General features: G+C 43.8%; 2 protein-coding genes across 6 annotated transcripts in view; both read left to right on the top strand.

Moving 5' to 3' along the window:
* The first annotated feature begins 1,192 nt into the window (after window positions 1-1,192).
* On the top strand, window positions 1,193-8,845 carry decr2 (2,4-dienoyl CoA reductase 2, peroxisomal). 4 transcript variants are annotated; one of them, XM_030340007.1, is made up of 11 exons: window positions 1,193-1,277; window positions 3,182-3,938; window positions 4,827-4,940; window positions 5,068-5,136; window positions 5,331-5,382; window positions 5,566-5,701; window positions 6,174-6,298; window positions 6,572-6,665; window positions 6,824-6,928; window positions 7,821-8,064; window positions 8,354-8,845. In XM_030340007.1, the coding sequence occupies exons 1-10, from the start codon at window positions 1,256-1,258 to the stop codon at window positions 8,036-8,038; spliced, it is 1,692 nt and encodes a 563-aa protein (XP_030195867.1). In that variant the 5' UTR covers window positions 1,193-1,255; the 3' UTR covers window positions 8,039-8,064; window positions 8,354-8,845. The 4 variants fall into 4 exon arrangements, with proteins under 4 accessions (XP_030195867.1, XP_030195866.1, XP_030195868.1 ...); XM_030340006.1 differs by having other exon boundaries at window positions 7,821-8,009; XM_030340008.1 differs by lacking the exons at window positions 1,193-1,277; window positions 3,182-3,938 and adding an exon at window positions 3,945-4,623 and having other exon boundaries at window positions 7,821-8,009; window positions 8,354-8,598.
* Window positions 8,846-11,914: 3,069 nt separating this feature from the next.
* The window catches only part of LOC115531003 (RAB11 family interacting protein 3 (class II)), a 38,911-nt gene continuing 25,882 nt past the window's right edge, over window positions 11,915-24,943 (top strand). The window contains exon 1 of one of the 2 annotated variants that reach the window (XM_030339940.1): window positions 11,915-14,722. In XM_030339940.1, coding sequence (XP_030195800.1) covers window positions 13,178-14,722 — 1,545 coding nt within the window. In that variant the 5' untranslated portion in view covers window positions 11,915-13,177. The remainder of the gene's footprint in view (window positions 14,723-24,943) is intronic. The other variant, XM_030339941.1, reaches the window with a different exon arrangement.

The raw sequence follows: 24,943 nt of genomic DNA on the forward strand, positions 1-24,943 counted from the left end.
GTTGCAGTTAAAAGCCCAATTAAGCATGACGATCTGGAACGGAAAATGCATAGATCAATTAAAACTTGATCAAGTTTCCAGTCAGGGAGACTTCAAGCTCTTCGTCTGTTCTACTGAAGGCACATCATTCAGAAAAAGGTGTGGCTTTAATGTGAGAATTGTTTTAAGCATACATTAACATCAAGCTTTATTCAAACATAAAAAAAAATTGAATCTCTACTTTATGAGGCCTGTTAGTTCTTCCGCCAACGGGGAGCATGTGTTTGCAGGGGGGTGGGTCAAGGGTCAAAGGGCCGTGGTCAGAACTGACAATAGCCAAATAATCAGTCACTTTTAGATCAATTTATGGTCACTACAGAAATAACTAATCTGTGAAAATGAATGTACACAAGTGTACATGTGGGTGGGAAGAATACTCTTTTGACTTGGGACATGAAACCTCCAGGGATCTTTGCATCCATTTGAAAGTGACGAAAAGGGGATGTCAGACATCATGTCTGTGTTCTCAGTGCATAACTGTTAGACAGAACCTTTGCAGTTACAGTAGGCCATTCGTATTCCTCTGCTGCTGGCATTGCCTATAAAGTATTGCAGGGTTCTATTTATGGTCAGGCGCCGCGCAAAGACACTCAAATGCAAGGCTTTGAATAACTAAAAATAAACTTTAATTCTTGTCAACAAGATGCTATGCAAAGCAAACCGATTTGGTATAAATGGTGCAGACTCAGTTGCAAACAAAGCAAAACTGAATACTTAAATACACACACAACAATTAGTCGTTGAACACAACTGTTTACTAACCAAACACTACTGAACGGTGCCCCTAAATGAAAACACAAAAATCATAATCTGTGACATTAGTGAAGACAGGCTGGAGTGTCTGGACAAGAATGATAATCTCACATGATGTTATGATGTTATAATAACTATAACCTGACTGCAGTTTTTGTGCAAGATGTGAATAATCAAATCAATAAAACGCACACATAGCGACCTGAAACTATTCTGATTTCCACGTTCTGTTTCTCTCTGAATGTCTGGCCTCGAGGAGAACATTTTGTGGCCTTGAATATCTGGATGGTCTCTAGAGACCATCAAGCATTTCCTCGCTCTCCTCGATGTACTCTCAGGAGCCCCGAGTGGGACAGGGGGTATTACGACCAAAAGAGGGCGTGCCTCGGTGAAATGTCGCGAGATAGTTGGGAGATTTCACACATTAAGCTCGGGCGGGTGGTTTACGACTCGACAAAGGAAGATGGCTGCAGTTGTATTGGATGGTAAGTTGAGATGTGTTGTCTTTGTATATATGTGCCGTGTTCTTTTCAAGGACGAGGCTTCAGCTGAGTAACTGTTTATTCAGATAAAATAGAAAGCACCGTCTGCAAGCGGCTACAGTAGGTATTATGCGGTATTCCAGATGCATCGTGTACCACACGGCCGAGTTGCCCATACGCGCGAACGTGACGTAATCGCTGGCTTGTAGCACTTACAACGTTCCCGTTTGTCTTTCTTGGCATCGCCAAGAGGAAGGGAAGAAAAGTCATTGGGTAGTCATTGTTATTGTTAGCTACATTGGCCTCTTTAGCAAACCAGCTCGAAAACAAAACTTTACATTGTATTGCACGCACAGCAAGACCATGCAATCCATCATTTGCTGACCGGATTAAAGCAGTAATGTAATCAAGTGTGTACAAGCATTTAAAATCGACATTAAAACGACGACGTGGTACAAATTTCTAAATTAAATGTATTATTATTATTATTATAAACACGTTGGTCACCCGTTAACATCTCATTACGGGCGCAGCCATCTTTGTTTGTCGAGTACCTCGCTGAACTCCACTAAAGGGGGCGTGCCTCGGTGTAATTTCGCGAGACAGCTTGGAGATTTCACACTTTGGGATGGTGTACGATTCATCTGGAATGCCGCATAACTATGTGCACAGGGAGATTCACGCCCCCCGTGGTTACCATGGCGAACTCCGACAAACAAACCAGACTAGATAACAAAAACGTATGGGAAAATGTCAGCTGACAGTATATCAAAGCAGGTTTTGGAGAAGTGTTGGGCGAAAAATGATTTAATTTCTTCCAGAAGAAAGGGACTACATTACGCTTCGGAGGGGTATATATTCAAAACTTTATGATACATACTGGAGGTGACAAGCTTAAATTCAGTTTGTATTCTGGCCTGCAACACAGTCTGATCCACATAACACACTTTTTCTTGTCCCGTTGCGTCTTGTGTAAAGGGATGAAATATACCCCATTCTGCAGCTTCTTGGGACACCGACTGGCCGCGTTACATTTACCCCAAGCACATCGTTTGACCATTAAATTGATATATTATGCCTCCTCCCTGTTTTCAATGGAGTTGACCGAGTATAGTTGAGGCTGGAATGTCATTGGCTCAGCTGCGTTCTAAGGGCGGGGCTTAGCGACAGGTCAATTGTCCGCCGATCTAGGGTGCGTGTGCGTATTTATACATATATCGTGGAATCCGATGTGGGCAGAGGCGCTGCATCCCATTAGGCATACCAGGCAATTGCTTGGGGCCCCGGGACATTACCAGGGGGCCCACTAGAGCCCAAAAAAAAAAAAAAAAAAGTCGCTCTTGGAAACACGTCTTAAAGCACTGATGAATGCAAATGTAACCCAGTTCCTGTTAGGGACTCTTATTCTGAAGGAGGAGAACGGAATTGTCTGCGTGTGGGTCGCTGTTTTGACTCTGTGTTGGGAGCGCTGGAAATAGAGTGGATCGCCCCGTTCAGTGAATGGAGTTAACCGATTCTTCTTTTATATATGTCCCAAGTATAGGCAATAATAATTTGTACATTCGATTATTATTCATAGTTTAGAAAACAAAAGGAGATCGTTAATATTTGGGAATAACATGAGAATGAATGAAACGCGCATGCACATTTAAAAGACAGCGTTTACAGGAAGTGCGTCATTATTGTGCATCAAGGACCCCGAGTCGATCTGGCAGCCGAGTCAATCCGGTACCCACACCGGCCCTGAAACTGTTTGATCTTTTGTTAATATGAAAGGTGACATGTTTTTGCATTTGCAAGGCTGAGTTATTAAAAAGCATTAAACTGTAGAAATGAGCATCCTTCAACAGTCATTTATCCCTGGGGTCTGCAAGTACGGTGCTGACATGTTTCTTTTCATGATTCAGATACCAGCGAAGTCGAGCCAACGGCGCCGCTGCCGGTGAATGAGGGTTTCACCAAAGAGCAGACCCTCTTCCTCATCCAACAGATCCGCCTTGAGCTAGGCGGCGAGGGACCCGCGACCGCGACCTCCTTCGATGACCTCAACCGGCGGCTGAGGTCTGGGAAGAAGTCAAAGAAGGTGTTGTGGGAGGAGATGGCCGCGAAGCTGGCGGGGCAGTTCGGGGAGCACTTCCTGCAAGAAAAGGTGTGTCGCAAGTGGCTGACGCTGACGGAGGGCTATAAGAAAGTCAAGGAAAACACGGCGTTGACGGGAAGGGGGCCGGTCCGCTTCCAGTTCTACAAGGAGATGGACGAGATGGTGGTGTGGTGCGACAGTCCTCCGTCCCCAGCGCCGGTGGACACGGCTCCCTCGCCGGCGCCCTGCCCCAGCGCAGGGCTGTGGGGCCCGCTCAGCGGGGCTCCCTCCCCAGCGCAGCCCGCCAGCGCCTTCCCCCCGTCTCCTGCTTCCTCGGCAGCCAGCCCACCTCCAGTCCCAGCCCCCAGCAGACCCGTTGACTCCTCGAGGTTGCGGAAGCGGAAGAGGAAGGCGGACCCGGAGGACACGAGGGAGGATGAGCTGCTGGCCTACCTTGAGAGCTCTGACGGCGCTGCCATGGCTGCTTCACAGAAGCGGCACGAAGAGTGCCTGAGCGAGATGAAGGCGCTGAGGGAGGATCGGAGGGAGCTCCTCCAGTTGTTCGGCCGGATGGTGGACAAGATGTGAGGCGGGCATGACGACAACAGACACAAACGTTTAAAGAAGACTTTCTCTTTTTCTATTTTAACGTTTTATTTTTTTAAGTTAGATTAACCTTTTGTTTTGTACTCTCAACAAAGTGTGTGCTAAATTTCACTGAGTACATCTCTACTAGCCTACTAAGATTGTCATGACGCAAATTCCCCTTTCAGTTTTCCTTTAACGAAAATTTGATCAGGATAGTATCCTGATCCTCACCTATATAAATCTCAGCCAAGTACTATTGAATTCTACATTAGAGACTAGAACATTTCAACAATTGGGCCTAATAAATTCACCAGAGAAAGTGCATCTCAAAAAGGAAATTAACCCTAAAGCTAAAATTACAAATCAACAAAAGTAACATGATGGGATTTTGATTGCAATCACGTTTTTTCGGTTGAAAACTGTTTAGTTTGGATCTGTTTGGATCAATTCACTTACAAACTACCTTTCCCATAATGCACTATGATGTATCACGGAAGAAAAAAGAATCCAAGCAGGCGGTCCGACGTCCAAGGTGCAGATAAAAGGATCTTCTGTGGACTTATGTTAAAACAATACTTGTGTTAGATCAGTGTTAACAGTTCACCTCCTTTATTACATAATAAAGAAAAATCGTTTCGGACTTGCATTGCAACACTGGAATGAGCACTTTCTGAACAAGAGGTAAACAATTTGGCTTTAAGTAAACTCTGCTGCACTGTTGTTTCGGGAGTTTATTCCCGAAAGCCTTGACACTTACTGGCTTGGTTAAATGTCAATGGACGTGGTTGTTGTGTTTAACATATAAATGAGCAAAAGATGTGTCTTTGAACGTCATTTAGTGCGGTCTAAACTACTTTGAAAATGTAATTGCTCTCTTTTTTCAGAAAACTTAAAAAAATGTCAAAGACTCAGAGAGTGGGAGAACGGCTGCCTGAGGATGTTGGCACTGATGATTGCATGGATTCATACACGTATACTTACAGTCCCGATTTACTGAAGTACGTATGTCCAAGTTATATCCTCTCAATTATTATGCTTTTTCTTTTCTCAGATCACATTGAATGTAGGGTATCATGATATAACCTCTGTAATTCCATTATAATAGCCAGTTTGTCTTATATCTAGGGATCAAGTAGCGTTCATAACTGGTGGGGGCTCTGGCATCGGGTTTCGTATAGCAGAGGTGTTCATGAGGTAAGTCGAATGTTAAACCATAATATACGTGTAACCTAATGTCAGCGTCCAATGAAACCAAACATTTACTTGTGTGACTGTTCTGGGTCTTTCATAAATCTTCTGCAGTAGTCTGACAGGGTGATTTTATTAAGTCATACTAGGTGACTAACTACTAGCTGAAGTTCAACCTGATTCATGTTTCCTCCCGTCAGGCATGGCTGTGACACAGTGATTGCCAGCAGGAACCTGGATAAACTAAAAGAGGTGACATACAGTTACATGACACAATATTACAGAACTATTACAGGAAAGTATGTTAGAGAACACTGCAAAGTTATTAGATAACTTTAAGGTGTGTGTGTGTGTGTGTGTGTGTGTGTGTGTGTGTGTGTGTGTGTGTGTGTGTGTGTGTGTGTGTGTGTTTGTGTTTGCTACGCTTCTGTCCAGGCAGCTAACAAGCTGTCGACTGCGACTGGACGCCGCTGCCTGCCTCTGCATATTGATGTCAGAAACCCTGAAACCATCACTGCAGCCGTGGAGGAGACTCTGAAAGAACTGGGCCACATCAACATCCTGATCAACAGTAGGTCTTCTTATCTGTGCATTTGTGTGACTCTCTCACAGCCGTACCCAAGCATGTATACATACACACATAATGGTATTTTGTTTGAATAACTGCTGATTGTTGTAATTTTAATAATAGCCAAAACTTTCTTTATTTGTTGTCGATTCATTCATTTATTGGGTGCTCTCATCAACACTGATATCATGGTCTGCGTGTACAACATGTGTAGTGGTGGTGGGTGAAAGAGCAGCTATATCAGTTGTGCTGTGAATAATTGACTCCTACAGTCTCTCCCTCTTGCATCCTCGACCATTCTCCCCACCTCCACTAGGGGGCCTTATTGAGTTCACTGGGCTGGAGCCTTCCATGAAGTCACCAGAGTCATGCCCGATGTATAAACTTGCATGTACTTCCCGCATGCATTTTACTTTCCGTCTTCATAATGGTATTGCCTACACCTTAAATATGTGTTTGAATTACTTCAAAAAAGATGCAGCTGGCAACTTCCTGTGCCCAGCATCGGCCCTCTCCTTCAACGCCTTCAAAACTGTGATGGAGATTGACACCATGGGCACCTTCAATGCCAGCAAAGTGATCTACGAGAAGTGGTTCAAGGTCCGGTAAAAAGACATGCTTCCTGTCTCAGTCAGCAAAAATTTTCAGCTGTTTAATATAGTTCATCTGCCAAGAAAAACATCAATTACATGTAGCAAATGGTGCCATTCATAATGATGATTAAATCTGTAAAAGTTCTAGCAAATTGCCAGCGATTTTAAAAACACCCACTTTACATTCACTATCCGTTTCGATGCTCTGTTAAAACAATACAAGAATAAAACTAAATTCTTACTCTGTGTGCTTTGGGCTTAATGTGGTTTATCTGAGCAGGATCATGGCGGGAACATCGTGAATATCTCCGCAACTCTGGGCTACCGGGGCCAGGGCCTACAGGTGCACGCAGGCTCTGCCAAGGCAGCCAACGGTAACTCGCCTACACCTGTACTCCGCTACACCTGAACCCCATATCCAATCTTTAATAAAATGCAAATATCAGGCCAATATATATTGGATTTCAGATATATGGTGTATACATATACAAACCTACTCCCTTACACCTGTACTCACCGTTGTGATCCACAGATGCCATGACCAAACACCTGGCAGTGGAGTGGGGCCCCAGCGGAGTGAGGGTCAATACCCTGGCCCCGGGGCCCATCTCAGGCACCGAGGGCTACCGCAGGCTTGGTAAGCATTATTTATTTGTATGTTGGCCAAATATTTATTTCTCACCACTGTCCCACTATATGTGTCTCATTAAAGACACATTTAGGTATTCTAAGAAATATGACCTCTAATCATCTTTGGAGTGATATATGTAAAGGGAATGTGAAGTAACATCACGTAGGGCGCCATTTTGTGAGACGGCAACTAAGCGACCTTCAACCATGGTGCGTTCACCATAGCAATCAACGCTGTGTGAGGTCAACTTCACATTCCTTATTATGGCATCCAATCTCAAGCTATATGACGCTTCTTTGCCTGTAGATGTTGAACAACCCGGTTATTTGCAGGCTTATTGTTCTTGCTGGGTTGGAGGTACAAGTTTACGTAAAAAAAATAAAAAATCTAATCTAATTTAAAAAAAAAGTCATTTTACAATTAATTTGAGGACATTTAACAGTTTTACAAAATATAATAAGGATGAGATATTCATTAGTAATCTCTGCTTTACGACTCAAACCCCACGCCTACCCACATTTTACTATACCTGAAGACAACTTTGAGAAATAGAACCCCCCCCCCCCCCCCGCCCCCAAATAAAATACAATTTATAAAATACCTTTTGCTGAAATGTGACCCATTTGCATGAATGTCTGTGTTCTCAGTGCCCTTATTTGGTTGTATTCCTACCTTTTTTAAACAAAACCTTTCTGATCACCATAGGTAATGCATCTTTCTCCTCTAAAGCTGGTATAGCTTATGGGGCAATACAAGGTTATATTTAAGGTCCATGTTTATTTTCGAAACGACATGCTACCCACTTGCTCGCAAAGATATACCTTCCCCTGAGACGGCTATTAGCTGCTGTGAAGATTTGCCGATGTGGTTTATTATAATGTTCTCCTGGTCCTTGCAGGAGGGCCCCAGGGTGAGGCCAGGGGAGCCTTCAGCTCTATACCTCTCCAGCGGGCAGGAAACAAGACGGAGATGGCGCACGGCGTCCTGTTCCTGGCCAGCCGGGTGTCATCCTACATGACGGGTGCCGCACTGGTGATGGATGGAGGGGCGTGGCTCACCTCAGCCAATGACGTGGCTGCGATGCTGGGTATAGCCTCTAACTCTGCTAAACTCTGAACCAGCCCCGCCTCCTCCTGGCCCAGGTGTGTAGGAGGAGGCGGGGCTTACAGACTTTTATTACTTTTTTAAATAGTGTTGAAGTGTGTGAGTTCTGTTACTGTGGGGAGACAGGCCGGCCCTAGATGTCAAATTATTTTCAATAATTTATCAATTTGATTGAAAATACTACCTATAAGGCCAGGTTGATGGCCGTTCTGCAATTCTCCCGAACTCACAGATCCGGTCCGTACCTGGATATATTTACCTGCTATTAAACGTTTCTGCTCCATTTAAGCCATTAAAATGACGTCAAGATCTGTCTTTTATTTTCAGGCCATTGGTCGACTGAAGCTAGGAGGGACAAGTGATGAAACCAGAGACTACCTGAACCTTCTTGTTGATTGCTTCGGTTGTTGCTAACATGCTATTCTGTTTTGGGGTAAAGGGCTGAAGTGTTGTGAATAATATCTCACAAGTCGACCAATAAAGTTAATGTACTGCAATCATAAATATTACATTATTACTTTTACCTCTGGCTACGGTTTTGTTACAGTATCATAAATGATGTATGAACCCAATTACTGTGTATCGGCTGTTTCAAGTTGTTAACATGCACATTAATAGAACAATTAGCTCATGGCAATGAACTGCTTGCTATCCAGACTTTCTCAACAGTGATTTTTGATTTGAATTGACATTTTTATTTCAAATATGCACATTTGACTTTGACTTTAGACTCCTTTGACATTTGGAAAGGAGTGGGAAGAAGTATACACTTGTTTAATCCCACCCCCTTTCATTAAATCATACACTAATTATAAACTACTACCCGTTTCCTTTACTTAAATTAAACTTGCAATTAATACCTGGAAAAATAATTACATAATAAAGTTTCCCACTTGGAAGCAAAAAACATATTTTCTAAAGCTAAGTAAAAACGACATTATATATAGCATAAACGTGTATACATGCAAGTACATCCGTACAAGTACATATACACATGAATTCATACACAAATGCCCATTATACACACAGCCTCACCACCACCTCAGTTTATAATGGGAGTGGCATCATGGCACTGTTAGCAACACCCCCAACCCAGATGATCCAAGTCGGGTCCGCCGCCGCCGCAGGACAGTGCCCCCCCCCCCCCCCTAACCCTATCATTAAATTTCAATATTTTTGACTAGAAATAGTGAATGAGTATGGTCCAGATATCCAACCTTGTTAATGATTCGTACTGCCTTTTTTTGTAGTATAGTTAAAGAGTACAGTAAGCTTTTATAAGTGTTATGCCAGACTTCCCCACAGTAAGTTAAATATGGTGAAATTAGTGAACAGCAAAGAATGTGGAATGAGGTGTAATCCAGAAACGGTTTTGCTTTATTGCTCCTTGATAACTTAGTTTTTACATGTTTAATATGTGGTTTCCAACTAATTTGATCATCAATAGTGACTTCAAGGAATTTTATTTCAGAAACTCTTCAATACCCACCCCATCAATTGAGATATGTACCCCTGTAGCCTGTACCATTTCCAAACAGCATGAATTTTGTCAAAATTAAGAATAATTTATTCTGATCAATCCATATTTTTGATTCAACCATTTCCTTCATAATGTCATCCTGCAATTGCTTTAAATCATGTATCATCAGCAAAAATGACTTATTTCAGTATCTTCGACCCTTTACATGTATCATTGTTATCAGTTTAGGCCTCAACACTGACCCCTGGGGGACACCAAAGGCAATGTCAAAACATAAAGAAGATCAATCTCCCAACTTCACAAACCGAAGCCTCCTATTTAGGTAACCTTTGACCCAGTCTAGAACCACTTCCCTGATGCCATACCTTTCCAGTTTATGAATTAATATATCATGATTAATAGTATCTGTGGCATTTGTGATTTCTTCATTTGATTATATTAATTCCAGTGTTGTTGATCTGTTTGAACGAAAACCTTTGACTTACAGCGAGTAGTTGGTGCTTTTCTAAAAATATATCTAGCCTATTATCTTATCTATTATCCGTATTTTTTCTTTACCCTCAATAAAGAAGTACTTGGGATAGTTGCTAGATTTGCTACCATTTCTTATAATACTGTTGAAAGAATTCCATATTCCTTTGATGTTATTTTTATTATCATTTAGTAATTTCTATATCTAACCGATTATCTAAAACTTTTTCGAATATTTTTTAAAATTGTGGTAGTTAAGAGACGGGCCCATAGTTTGTTAAGTGGTGTTTGCTCCCAGTTTTAAACAGAGGTATTACTTTAGCTATCTTCATTTCATCTGGAAAAGAGACGGTTTGAAATGAAAAATGACAAATATAGGTTAGTGGTTTTGAAATTCCCGTGACAACCTTTTTCACCAGTGCCATGTCAATGTCATTGAAATCAGTGAACAATTTGCTCCTTCGGTTATTTACAATATACAAGATTTAATTTTCCTCCACATTATACACAAAAACATTGAATTAGGATTTCTCTCCAACACTCCCTCCATTTCCTTACCAGTTAGGGTTTTTTCTACAAGATCGGGCCCCACAGTGCCCACACTGACAAAGAATTTATTAAAGCTGTAGGTAAGATCTTCAGTATTTTTTCTTTACCCTCAATAAAGAAGTACTTGGGATAGTTGCTAGATTTGGTACCATTTCTTATAATACTGTTGAAAGAATTCCATATTCCTTTTCGATGTTATTTTTATTATCATTTAGTAATTTCTCATAAGAATCTTTCTTATTTGTCTTGAATGTGTTAATTTATTCTTATATTTTTTATATCTATTTTCTGCTTCTTTAGTTTTCACTCTTCCAAATTCTCTGTAAAGAGTGTTTTTCTTTTTGCAAGCTTTTAGTAATCCCTTCGTGATCCATTGGCAACTAAAATAAAACAGTATGTTTTATTTTACTGTTCCACCCTTTTAATGGACAATTCATATCATATAATGTACTGAACATTCTTAGATAGGTCTTGTAAGCACTATCAACGACACAATTTTCATAAATGTAATCCCAACTCTGCCTCAGCAAATCGTGTTTAAATTAATTTGTGGAATCCTCTGTATTCAGTTTTTTTTTTTTTTTTGGAAATAGGCTCATACATTGTGTCGATGAAATCATCTATAGCTTTAATTTAACTTGGATTATTGGGTCAATATTAACATCTCCAAAAATGAAAACAGCTTTGTAACTCTTATTTGAAAACATGCATTAAATCCACTCCGTGAATCCTTCAATGTACCTGGCTCTCTATAAAAATAAATGATCGATTATTATTTTTAAGGAAATATGTAGTTAACTTTTAAATCAGAGTGCGATACATAAATGTTTCCGCAACTTCCTGGTATGACAGACGAGGGCGCTAGAGCACAACCTTCATTGGGATTGACACGTTACCATATTGTTTTCAGTTATGTGCAACATTATCCGTTATAGATTTATCATAGTTTTGTATTCAAACAGCGTGGTCAGACATTAGGCCTACTGTAAACAACTACTCTTGTTTTTGAGATGGTTACATGATCTGTGTCTGTGTGTGCTCTTGTGGTTGAGATCAGAATTTTCAGGTTTATTTGTAATACGTGCTGGGAACCAAGAGTCAATGTCATTATATTGCCATTCAATGGTTTGATTCCAGCTATCCTGAACCCGGCAACAAGTGCAACAGGGTCAAATATGGATTTGACTCTGATTTGCAGTGCAGCTCAGATACAACATTAAATAAAGATGAACAAAAAGTGCCTTTCTTTGAAAACGAATACTACACCGTGCAGTATCCATCCATGAAATAACATTTATTTTGATGTCCCCTCGTTCAAATAAACGGGGTTATGGATTCTGAATCCTAAACACACTGCGGTGTGTGTTGTACGCTTGCGTGGGACGTCAGTTGTGTGTTCCTGTGAGTGCGGTCGGCTGGAGAAGGGGAGGGGATGTGAACGCCGCCGCTGCTGATGCTGATGCGAGAGCGATCTGCCTGCTGTTGTGATCGGCCATCACCAGTGGATCATCCACAGACGATCTTTGACACACTATTGTCGTTTTCTCCGTGGGTTTCGGCGTGTCTTGCGACCGCATCTGCATCGACGTTTCTTTTTTTCCGGGGGACAGATGCCGGATAAAGACCTCGTTTCCCCCCTGGCCTGCCGTGTGTCCACATACAGGTGGATGAATCCTGGGAGGTTTGATCCGCTGGCGCCGCCGCACAACAACACGGAGAAAAACCCCGTCGGTTCAGAGAGCCAGTGAACATCGTCGTTGCGTGTGGGAATACGAGGTTGTTTTTCGATAAAGCAATGATGAGGAAGATAGGGGAGGTGGGGGCGACTGTCTGCCGTGCTAATCCGCTAACAGGCTAATTTGGCTAGCTAGCTAGCGTCACTGACACCGAAAATACGGGATGCTCGAAAAGTGCGTCGCTGCCAAAGTCACTACGTTAAAACGGAATTATAGGCCTGTTAAATGCGAACAGATTCGCGGTGATACTAGGTTTCGAATCATGACACTGGCAGCAAGGACACTTCCCGTCAGCATCGACTTTGGATTTAAAATGATGATAACAGTTCGGAACGTTACATATCGATTCTTTTTTGATTAAGTGGTGTTTTTTTTTACGTCGCTGACTCTGTACGGATTCTCCTCCGGTCGATCGAAGGGTGAGACGTTATTCGGCTGAAGCGCCAGCCTCATTCATCAGCCCGTCGTGTTGACATCAGCCCGAAGCGTTTGGTAACGTCCACCGACGAGCCTGTCTGCTGTTTAGATGCCGTTTAAATCTCCCTGTTTGTGCTGGCAGTGTATTAATGCATGTCATATGTTGATTGAAATAATCGGTGAATAAAGTGGAACGAGCATCGCGTTGTTATTTAGGTCAACCGAACCCTCTACCTGTTTAATTGTTATACTAGTCGGTTTGCCGATCACCTCGCTTCCCGCTGTTAACGAACGCCACTTAAGTCGATCGATCTGGAAGGTCACCACCGATCTTTATCGGAGCTACGCAATAAGTGTGGGTTTAGTACACAGAATTCCAAAATTACATTTGCGATATGCTGTGTTAACCGAAAGAGCAATGTCGCCTTTCAAATTAAAGATCCTATCTTTGTGGTAAGACGTGACGGGTCAAGTTGAACCAGACGAGAGTCCACCTGTATGGAGGATGTGCTCTCAGCCCCTCGAGGGCTCAGCGAGTGGCGATCCAAACGCCCATCTCTAGACTTTCTCACTTTAGATTCGGACAAAGGCACAATGTTTCCCCCAAACAACAGTGACCAGACTGGTTTGGTTTCGGTAAACAGAGACCAGGACAATGATTTAGGGAGCAGGAAAGAGTTTCTCCAGGAAGGTGAGGCTAACCTCGATAACCTGTTGAGGAGTGCTGGGTATTTCTGTGCAGAGGATGTTATCCAGCTACAAGGAGTCACACACTCCTCCCCACCGCACCTCCCCATCACAGAGAAACCAGAGGAAGCAGAAGATAACGGCGACCGCAGCCTGTCATGGCTCTTTGGGCCTGGCTCCCCTGACCTCCTGTGGGGAAGCTCACTGGAAGGTCTCCCACAGGAAGGGTCTGTCCAGGACCAGACCGGCCAGGGGGACGAGATTAATTTAATCTCCCTCAGCGTGCCTTCCTCGCCAGGGAAGGAAGTGCCCAGGACTTCTGAGCACAGGTTATACACGACTACTCTGTTGGAGGATCTCCTCTCCGGGGACCTGCCGTTCTCCTCTGCCGCGCTCCTCCGCCCTCGTTGTTTGGGAGAGCAGCACCCACAGGGTGTCACCCAGGAGCCAGCCGGGGAAGTGGAGGGTGGGGCCTCTCAGTCAACTGAGAGCGGAGCCCCGCCCGCGTCTGGGAACAAGACCCCTCAGAGTTCACCTGATATCCACCACCTGCACACTGACTGCGCGAGCACACCGCAAGACATTGCAGACGGATCCCTGCCTTTATTGGACTCTGAGTTTCCCGGCTGTCCAGGAAACGGCAGCCTTTCTCCCATTGGTCCGTCCCCACTCACCTGCCCAGGTGAGCCGCTGGATTCCCCAGAGGAGAAGTCTGAGGGCGGGCTGCCGGTGCCTGCTCTCGTCGACGCACACCCATCCCACGGCGCAGGTGAGTGTGAGTCACCTGCTCCCTGCTCGCCGGCCCCCGGCACCCCCACCGTCGCCGCCTCCGCCCCGCAGCCCTCGGAGACGCGGCCCTCCGATGAAGGCGTTCCGGCGGTGGACGAGCTACCTGGCGACCCAGGCTCCCCGGAGAAGGCCTGTGGGGTGGGCGTGATGGACCAGCAGGTGGCCGCTGGACAGGGAGATGTGGCGGCCGTCGTGGTGGATCTGTGCTCGAAAACCGAGGAGCCGCCATGCCAGGCCATCGGTCCCGCCCCCCCTCTGAATTTAACGGCTGGCGCTGACGGCGTCACTAGACCCACCACCCCGAACCAGACGGGCCCAGAGTCTGATTCCGCAGGATCGTCCTCCCCAGAACCTCCAGAGTGGACTAGCGGTAAATCCCAAGAGGACCGGAGGTCTCTCGCCAAGATCGTGGCGCCTGACTCCTTGCCCATGGTTTCCACGGTTACCCAGAAAGAGGAGAGTGTGTCTCCACTGAAGGCGGTGTTTGATGCGCTGGACCAAGATGGGGACGGGTTCGTTCGGATCGAGGAGTTTATGGAGTTTGCTGCTGCCTATGGCGCTGATCAGGTGAGGTGTGTGTGTGTGTGTGTGTGTGTGTGTGTGTGTGTGTGTGTGTGTGTGTGTGTGTGTGTGTGTGTGTGTGTGTGTGTGTGTGTGTGTGTGTGTGTGTGTGTGTGTGTGGCCTCTTGTTTGCCTGAGATGACGTTTTAAACAGATGAAGGTATTGTGTGTCTTATCCTGAAGGATTTCAGAATTGATTTTGGCGTTCCATACATACAGTACTTCCTGTTTATCCCGAGGTCCGAGCCAAACAGAATGAGTCCATCCCTGTGATGTAATGGAGTGAGTGCAGCGTTTCAGGTTACTAAGTGGACGATGATATTTCACTGTGTTGGAAACCAATAAACAAAGCAGATAACAGCAAGACTGAATTTGAGAGTTGTGACTAAGTGTGATCTAGGGGTGGGGGAAATTAACACCCACACCTCTTAAATAGGCTGTTCCTATTGGGGTGTGTTCTTCATTATCACCACGTGTTATCAAGCCTGATCACATTATACTAAAGTACAGTTTTGTTTGAAAAGTTCATTATCATTGATCTGGAGCTCAAGGTCAGGCATTGAAGGCAATATGAAAATACCCTGCAATAACTGACCTAAACATGTTTAACTTCAACAGGAGACAAGTAGCAAAAAAGAACGGATAATTTATTTAGCAACCGTGGGGTGCATCTAGCTTTGAATGCTGGGTCACATCCAGCGATGGGAGAATACAAGGGGGTTGGTTTACCTGAGGAAACCTAACCTGAGCTATTGCTACGCTGCAGACTTCTGGTACGCTTTATTTAGCCACACAGCTCTGTAGCCATAGGCCAGTGGCCTAGTGCTACCTGCCTGGTGACACTGTGCTCTGTATGAACCCCACTAGACCAAACCAATCAAATCAGATTATTAAGGTGAGCATATAATCACCCTAGGGCGGCGTGGGCCTTTTTTATCTTCATGGATAATCTTTTAATGTTGTGTTACTGGGATTAAACACATTTCAATCGTAATAAACCTATTGATTTAGCACATGCAAGGATGGCAGCTCTCAGTTGACTTGTCAAAGGACTTTGTGTTCGCACAGCTCTTGTTCTGTCTGCTTCAAGTAAATATGTTTTCGCCAAATGGCACTTTCCTCTTCAAATTCAAAATCATTTCCAATTCGTTGTATGGTTCTGACACAGGTTCAACGTTTTTTTTTGTGTGCGCAATGTTGTGCCAAGGAGCTGGCATTTTGGAATTATCGCTTTGCATGTGTGGTGGATGGTGGGGAAGAAGATTTAAAGCCACATGGGTGCTGGAAGTGGGTGAATTACTGCTTTGGGACTGTTATCCAGGCAGTGGAGCAGGTTGTCCGGTAACTGCAGGGTTTCAAGGGGCCTGTTGAAGTGTCATAGAGCAACGCAGCTCACCATTAAATGCTCCCTTTGAGGTGTGTGTGTGTGTGTGTGTGTGTGTGTGTGTGTGTGTGTGTGTGTGTGTGTGTGTGTGTGTGTGTGTGTGTGTGTGTGTGTGTGTGTGTGTGTGTGTGTGTGTGTGTGTGTGTGTGCGCAAGCATTTTGAGGGTCTGTAGTATTCTGAAAAGCGCTGTTGAAATGCTTCCCTGTTCCTTTTATGTGAATCCCACAAAGCAGAGGGCTCTGTTAGTTCGGACTGCATTCGGCTAATACTGGCACGTATTATTACTACAACCACGCTGGGATAAGCTCCTAATCTATATGAGTTTTCAGGAGTTAGGGTTTAGGTGGCCTCAAAGGCATATTACTGCTAACGAAGTCTGTCAGCACTGTACAACCCCCCACATGTCAGTGTCTCCGTTTCCATAAGTCCTGGTTGGCGTTTAATCTCTTGGGTTCTTCGCATGCTGTTGCTGCTTCAGGCCTCAGCAGGACCCCACTACTTGCATAGACACTCATTCCTATTCCAAGCTCTTCCTCGGAGCCACCAAGGATGGTTTGAAGCAAAATCCCCATCCCGAAATGTTCCCAGGTTAAACAGCATGTTTTCTGCATAGCCTGAGAGAGATGACGTGAGGACTTTATTCTGGTCCCTCGCAGCCTTTGAAGCACTTGCATCAGCAGCATCACAGCCTCTTTAGTTCCTTTTGTGTGAAACCATGAATAGTCTTACAGGCCTTTTGTGTTCCTGAGGTGCTCTTCAGAGAGATAAGATGGCTATGGTCTCTCTGCCCCACCTTGTATTGTTTCCATATGGGTCATTGGCGGCCAGACGGCCGACAACATCACTGCAGACGAAGTGAGGCGGGCCTCTTTAAAAGACTCCACCAAGGGGTAATGCGTCCAGCATGTGTGCCCTACCTGTGCAAATAACCTCCCAATGGAAATAATGTTCACCTGCGCTGGCTGTGATAACATGTTGGCTATTTCCCCAACTATTATTATTTTTATTGCTGGTAAACGCACACTCCTCATTTAGTTACATTGTGAATTTGCTTGGAATGGACCTAATGATGGCTAGTGGTGCTAGTTTGATAGGAAAATATATTTTTTGTAATACTGTCCTGCCAACCCTCCATGTGCATTTTTTTGTTCTTGTGGGTACCCTTTTCGGCAACAGTTTTTTTATACAATCCTGCTGAATGGGAGCGTGCGTTTTGAAAGAGTAGGGTCTTTTTTTTAAAAGCTCCCAGATTAGCAGACAGTGTCTTTGGCTGACTAATCATGCTTTTTAATCCAGCCTCCCCACGTCAAAGCCTGTGTTGTGTGTTGGTGGACCCCCCCCCCCCCCCCCCACCCCACCCCCACTTCCGGCCAGCCAGGCTGGGCTTTGGGCTGGATCAAGAGCAGAATGGCTTTTTGTCCCGCGTCAGAGCGCTTGTTCGGGTCAGGTACTGTCGGTCACCTGCCTGTGACCCTGTGCTTCATGCCAGAAAGAGAATGGATTTTTGAGTTTTGTTTGGGCTGCCTCGTAGCGCTCCAGATATATCTGGTCTGAGATACTGGGGATGAGTTTAATTTCCTGTGCTGCTTTGTTTGTTGTAACTTAAGGCTTGGAAAGATTTGTTGAGGCTCGGTGACCAGGATTGCGCAGATTGATTGCTGCGTGTCTATCCGAGCACCGGTATTGGATGTTCAGTTGCCCCGGGAGACGGGTGGGTTCGTCACTCCTCACAGCAAGGTGAGCTCCTCAGGTGCCTCTCGGATTCCTCCTCTCTCGTGACTCGTAGTGGAGGGGAGGGGGGAGGACGGGGTCCGGGTTCTTCGTTTACCAGAAAACAAAAGCCCGCTGGAGTTGTATCGTCTGTATTTGAGGAATGTCCTCTGTTGACGTGCTCCAAGTGGCTCTGTGGGGAGGTGGGCACCAACACTGGGATCAATGGGAGCAACACGTCACATTCATATTGACCTGACAATATGTAGATGACTGCTCTATCTATATCACAATCTTCTCAAATCCCAAACATTAAATATTTTGGGACTCATATCTATATTTATATACGGGACATATTTCCGTAATGCACAGAATAGAGGTTGACACTTTGTAAGTGCTGTTGTTTTAGTCAAGACGGTTTCACTCAAGCCCATAGATTATGTAAGGTATAATGCATGTTGGTCATTATCGGGAAAATAAGGCTTATTTTCGATAATGACCGGCGTTCTATAAATGATCCCGCTTATTACACGGCTTCTTGCCAAAACGAAAAAATAACTTCACATGGTGTGTCTTTTTACAATTTATTTGTTACCATTCCTAGTGTTGATCAATAGAGAAATAGTTCACCAAAGATGTTGACGTCGCCTAGCAACCGAATACGCTCGGGTTGATACCAGGCTACTTGCGGAGTGATATGAAAGCCGTGAATTGACAGCGGACATTATATGCTTAGCAACGGTCAATTCTCAAAAAAGAATTGGCCGCCTGAAGTCGGGATGGCCCATTCGAGTACAGCATTAAGAAGAGCCGTGTAATAAATAAGAGGAAAGGTCAAAAGTGGTAAACTCAGTTGAACAAACAAACCCAGCAACTTCCTGGCCGAGTTCACACAAACTACCCGTAATGTAAAGACACATGTGATAACAGGCCAACCCTGTTGCCTTACATTCCTCCCTGAATATTTGAATGAAAATTTTTGACTATGCAAATGATTTCGCGCCACGATTGACACCTTAATGGTTCTGTTTTGAGTGTTGCCTTTTGGATGATTTCCATACAGGTTTTCATGATAGGTTTCAGCAGAACATGAACAGCTTTCTTTATGTTGACCAGTCCTCCCTCTAACAACTATTTGTTTTTTTTATATTGAAATTGAATCCCCCAAACGTCCTATAAAACAGACCAAGCATTTGTTCCAAAGTCAGAATGTTTGGGCATTGCATTCCAACCAATAAAATTCCTACAAGTTCAATTTCAACCGCTAGCAGTCGGTCAATCCTAACACATTTACGACACTGTGACGAGCAGTCACAGCTGGTAACGCCTGTCGCTGTTATCATAATACATCCATGGTCGGTAAAAGTTGAGAATGAAAATTGTGTCTGGTCGTTTTCATCACAGTAAATGTGTTTTGTTTGTATACCCTTCCACAGCATGATGTATAATAGGCCAGCAGGTCCGTACTGCCTACTAAAGCTTGTGCAGACCTTGTCATCCTTTTCTTCACAGTATAAATGCTAGACCGTTATAGTTGTAGTCTTCATGAATCTGTGATCTGGTTTCTCATACACTATTTGTCAAACCTGCTGCATGTATAGATGGAGTGGTAGGAATATATAGGAATCTATACAAAGAGGCACATTTTTTTTGTTGCTTCTGATTGGTTGGTTCATCATTCATCAAGGAACTACCAAACAGCGATTTACCGATTGGTTCCAGAGTTTTCTGACAATAGAAAATCTCTTTTATAATCCCGCCAAAATACAGGTATCAGAGAGCACACAAAAAATAAGTGACAATATTTTGTATTTGGAATAACATGAATTCTTATGACTTTTATAAACTGCCCCAAATTACATGGTTAAAACCAAAACAAACCACATTGACAAGCAGGCTACTGTAGTGAAATCTGAGTGGCCATGACTTATTTTCAGAGCATATCTGCTTAAAGAGAGAGACCATTGAGTTAAAACAAGCGACAACTGATGGCCAGCCTAGACTTGACCTGGAGGGGGTTGGGAGCAGGGGATGTTATTCTATGAAGGATTTCTCACTGATGGATGTTGTGAAGGATGTGGGTGCTTGTGGGCTCTGCCTCGTTAACCACCGTGTCCAGACATCTTACTCCGTCCCTGGGCCTCGCCAAAGGCTCCATGGGCGAGCCATGGAGGCCTTGCAGTTTACTTTTAGACCCGGTAAACTAAACAAGAGCCATGTGCCAACCAAGGCTAGATGAAATAATCACATTTTAGAGGAAGCCAAAAGCAATTCTTAGAACTGCTGCATGTGAACCAATTTAGAATCATTGTCTACTGTATTCTGTCAAGAGGACAGGGTTGCTTGCTACTTTCACTATCTTCTGGTGGTGACTTGTAGATGACTCAGACCTCTCTATGATGGCCCAAGAAGGGCATTGGCACAAATATATATATAATATATAATGGAATAAGAGTTTCTGCTTCCTCACAATTTTAATGGCAGAGCTAAGGTTAGCGTGTTTTCCATCTAGAATGCCTTTCAGCGGTAAGCCACTGCTAATGACTGGTGATAGATGTTGAACTTTGCATGCATTTGCATGCATGTCCTGCACAGACTGCTGGTTTCCTTTTATATCGAATTGAATCCCCCCTCGAATATTCGAATGTTCAGTTATCCGTCGTTGGTATTTGAGTATTTGAATCTCAATTCAGTATTAAACGCTTTATTTTTTTTACAAAATAAATAAAACATTTAGGAACTGAAGGTAGAAGGCTAGGTTACATCTCGTCTGAATATCCCAGTGATAAAATATATTTATACCATGGTCTGGGGGAATTATCAATTCTGATAGGCTGCAGGGTGTGCATTAACCCCTGATATACGGACACCTGCTATGTAGTTCCAGTCAAATTGTCTGTTCAGCCTTCAAAACGAGAGCTGGTAAATTGTGAAAAATGAAAAAATAAAGGGTGAAAACGCGTTTATATGCTATAGACCCTCTAGTATCTGAGGTATAAAGGCTCGGACGAATTTCAAATCATGTACACTTAATGTTGAAAGTATAGACTGTCGCGATTCCCATTGAAACGAATGGCGTGGTGATTCGGTCTTCAAAATGAGAGCTGGTATATATTAATTAAACTGTAAACGGACAACGCGGTTATATGCTATAGAACCCTAGAGTATCTGGTACAAAGGCTGGGACGAATTATAAATATGTACAATGATAATGTTAGCTCTCTGGCTCATAGCTGAGCAGACTAGAATACCTCCCGTTGCCTATTCGTAGCTTAAGTCCGTCCTATTTACTGGAGGAGTGAACAACGTTTCCGTTGCATAAGAACCTTACGGGAGGGTAATGATTGTTCCATTAGTCAAACCCTCAGGCGTTACCAGGGAAACAAAGTTATGGCTTGTGAAAAACGTTATATTTGGATTGTAAAACGCATGAAAATATAAATGAAGTCTTAATTTATTTTCTTTGGCAGGTGACCGTGGTATAAGCGGGATAATGCCCTTTGAGGTGTCCATTATCAGGAATTAATGGACTTCGCGGAGGCAACCGTCCTCCGCTGCGTGTCGGACGGTTCTAAGGCATCGTCTATTATGATAATGGACACCTCGTGTCCTAGATGTCCGAGAACCTTTCATGTCATTGCTTCGGTTGAGGTAAATTTAGCCATTGTAAAAATTGCCAAATACGGGATTTGTTTGTTTTGTAGTTATATATATTCAAACATTATTTGAATATTCAGGTGGGGCTCTTGACAGCTGCTCTCAAGTTTGACGATTCGCAAGCTATTAACCCCCCCTCAGCCATCAGGGCGTTAATGGTTTAAGAAGGGTTTTAATAATAAACATTTTTGCAGCTATTTCAAACGAGTCAAAATGACACCAAAAAGCTTTGCCTACTGATAACACCGTGCTGGGTGTCCGCCCACCATAATAGCGACTGAAATTGAACACTGGGTAAATAAGACTATTCCTGCTGGGAAATTCATTCAAAACGTTGCACTAAGTTCAAACCACCTATTTGCCTTGCCTGATAACTGGAGGCCTAATCTCCTACTTTGTAAACCGTGTGTGTCGAAAAAAACTGCAGTGAAGCTCTGCTGATACCAAGTAGGCCTCCGACTGATGAGTGGATCCGAAAGCCATTGACGAGCCACTTCGTTTTACCAATTGAACCACTTAAGGAATGAAAAGGAAAAAAAAATGATCAGTTGATAAAAAGGAGATTTTGCAGCAATGGTCTCCCCTCTGCTACGTTACAGGCAATGAAGGATAAGCCCTATGATTAACTTTACTTTATTTTCTCCACCAAATGATTCGATATTCGTGTGGAAACCAAACTAATATTCAAAGCTTTAAATTATTTATGGCTAGCCTTAGATTACTTTTACATCTCTGATGCAAATACCTCCTCTGCAACACACACACACACACACACACACACACACACACACACACACACACACACACACACACACACACACACACACACACACACACACACACACACTTTCATTATTTTAACCACCAACCCCTACCCTCGACCTCTCCTGCAGAGCTTTCCTTTGTCCTAATATGTTCCCTATAAAATGTTCTCGTTAGACCTGAATGTCTTTATCTCTCTAGCTCTCACTAAAGCCCCTTTTACCCAGCTTGTTCAAGGCGGGAATGTTGTGGCTTTATTCTGCCTCGCCTTCTGTATAAAACATACAAACACGGGATGATGGGCCATTGTTGTTTGACCTTTAAGCCAGCAGTGGACATAGCATCACACCTGTGTTGATGTCAGTGTAACAGGGGTGAACCAGCATGCTGGGAGAGGGCTGCGCCGTCTTGATTATGTTTATGTTTGCTATCCATCTTCGGGGGATTCATCAGCTCTGAGGAAGAAACACACTACTTAGTAGCTAACCAACAGCATGGACAACGGTCTGCATACCTTCTTATCTGTTCAATTTCTCCTCCAACATGTTTCTGGTCAAACACTCGGCTTCCTTGATTCCGCCATTGTACCTTTACGCATCAACATGTTGGATCCAATGTTCAGCAACTTTGCTTGCGTTTGCAGAGTCATATAAATGTGCAAGGCCAGCAAAAGCACCTTAATACTCAGCTTGCCCGCCATAACTGTTTAGAAAGCAATGTCGCTGGCCAACACATATGTTATAAAAAGCACACACAGGCATAACGCCAGCTTTGTTAGGTTCTGTGTAAAAATGCAAAGACAGCTTAACTGAAGGAATCCTCTTTATGGCAGCATAGCCCTTCCTGTGTCTGACGAACATGGATGGAACAGCGAGCAGGCCCTATTTCCTGTGTGAGATGTTCCTCTGCTTTGAGGTGTGGAAACCCTCTGCCTACATGAGTCAGTGTCAGCATGTCAAATACCAACCAGGCCCTGGAAACATGCTCACACCCCCAACCACATGTCTCCCTAGCGTCACAAGTCTATTTCCCCCTGTCAGAAGAAAGAAGTACGATTTGAGGTGGTCTTGTAGCACACAGGTAGGCAAAGGCTGGTTAGGTTAAAAAAGGGTTCACATGCTAGTAAAGGTAATGTCACAAGCTAATCAAGGTCACGGTTCTGCTAATGGCCAGGCTTACTGGCCCTGGATACAAGGTTGAGATGCTGGTCTTGGCTTCTCTGGAGCTCAATGGATAACCTTAGTAGAGGGTCTTGAGGAATCTGGAATTAACGACTTACATTTTTGAACTCCAAAAACGTCAGTGTCAACACCTCTTGACAGGCCCACTCCCTTTATTCTCTCCGTCTCTGTTGCTGTCCCTGTCTTTCTATTTTTATCTTGCTCTCTCTCTCTCTCCGTCTATCTATCTCTGATTGCATCTGGGTAGATTTCAGTCAACAAGCACCACCAGTCACTGGAGGTTTAGAGAATTTCACAAGTAGGTGAATCATCTTCGGGAGACTCAGCCCGAAAGCTGTTAATCAGACCCAACATGGCCGAACACCCAACAGTGTAGCTTAATAGCTTATCACAAAATCAGCGTAGTTTACTGTTACATGATATCTTTCTAAACATGGCTCAATGTCTTAATTTAGCTCACCCTAGCTACACATAATCCAACCTAGTTTACAAAATATAACCTAACTAAATCTAGGTCAACATAGACCATCCTACCTCAAAATAATTGAACCTAGCCTAACCTAGCTGCACCTAGCTCACCTTAGTTTCACAAAGACCCCTATAATAACATGACATCCAATATAGCGTAACCTAGCCATCCCATATCTTATCTTCGCTTGACCTAGCCAAACCTGCCTTAACCTAGCTCACCGTATCCATCCCCCTACCACCACTTAGGCCACTTTATTTTTATTTTTACCGCTGTACATTGATTAACATTTCAGGTTCCACGTCATTGTAATTGGCTACAGATTACTACAGATTTAAATAGATTTAAGAACAGATATAAATGACTAGGGACTACATATGTAAATAAGCTAAGGAGTTATTTTATGCGCTTATTTACATCTGTAGGCCCTTGGCAGGTTATTTCAAATTGGTGTCCTAATATTATCAATACAGTTCTTCAGGAATCACTACAAAACTATATAACACAATACAATACAATGCAAACACAACTTCAGCCAGCAGTAGTAAACTGTAAAAAAAAGTATCTAATGGTTAAAACCATGCTGTGCAGATTTGACACTGTAGGAATACACTTATTATAATCCCCTGCTCAAAGCTTCATCCAGTCGCGCAGATGAGTTCACTTCGGTTGAATAGCTCTGTCCCAGAACAGCAAACCGGCCTAACTCCGACCTGCATCGTTTCTGGCTCACCCAATCAACCAATCTTAACCCAGCCCACCATATCTTAACCCAGCCCTACCAATCTTAACCTAACCCACCCTATCTTATAGTCCAACCAGGTAATCATAACTTATCAGACACCTACATTGCACAATTCTGCTCATTAAAACCAATGGAAGTAGTGTGTTTTTACCCCAGCAGACTATTGTGTTCTCAGTGTCTCTGGGACCGAAGGAGCCCAACCACTGAAACCTCGGCCCTCTTGCGGCCTGGCGTCTCCCAGCGCTGTGCCACAGACTCGTGGGGGACATGACAGCCTAACGATGAGTTGGTGAAATACTTCAACACACCACATTTGGC

Source organism: Gadus morhua, chromosome 18 (genome assembly GCF_902167405.1).
Source record: "Gadus morhua chromosome 18, gadMor3.0, whole genome shotgun sequence".
In the NCBI taxonomy this organism is placed as follows: Eukaryota; Metazoa; Chordata; class Actinopteri; order Gadiformes; family Gadidae; genus Gadus; species Gadus morhua.

Coding starts and splice junctions, on each gene's coding strand:
- decr2 (XM_030340006.1), top strand. CDS start 1,256: ATGGCTGCAGTTGTATTGGATG. Junction 1,278..3,181: donor GGCTGCAGTTGTATTGGATG/GTAAGTTGAGAT, acceptor TTCATGATTCAG/ATACCAGCGAAGTCGAGCCA. Junction 5,383..5,565: donor ACCTGGATAAACTAAAAGAG/GTGACATACAGT, acceptor GCTTCTGTCCAG/GCAGCTAACAAGCTGTCGAC.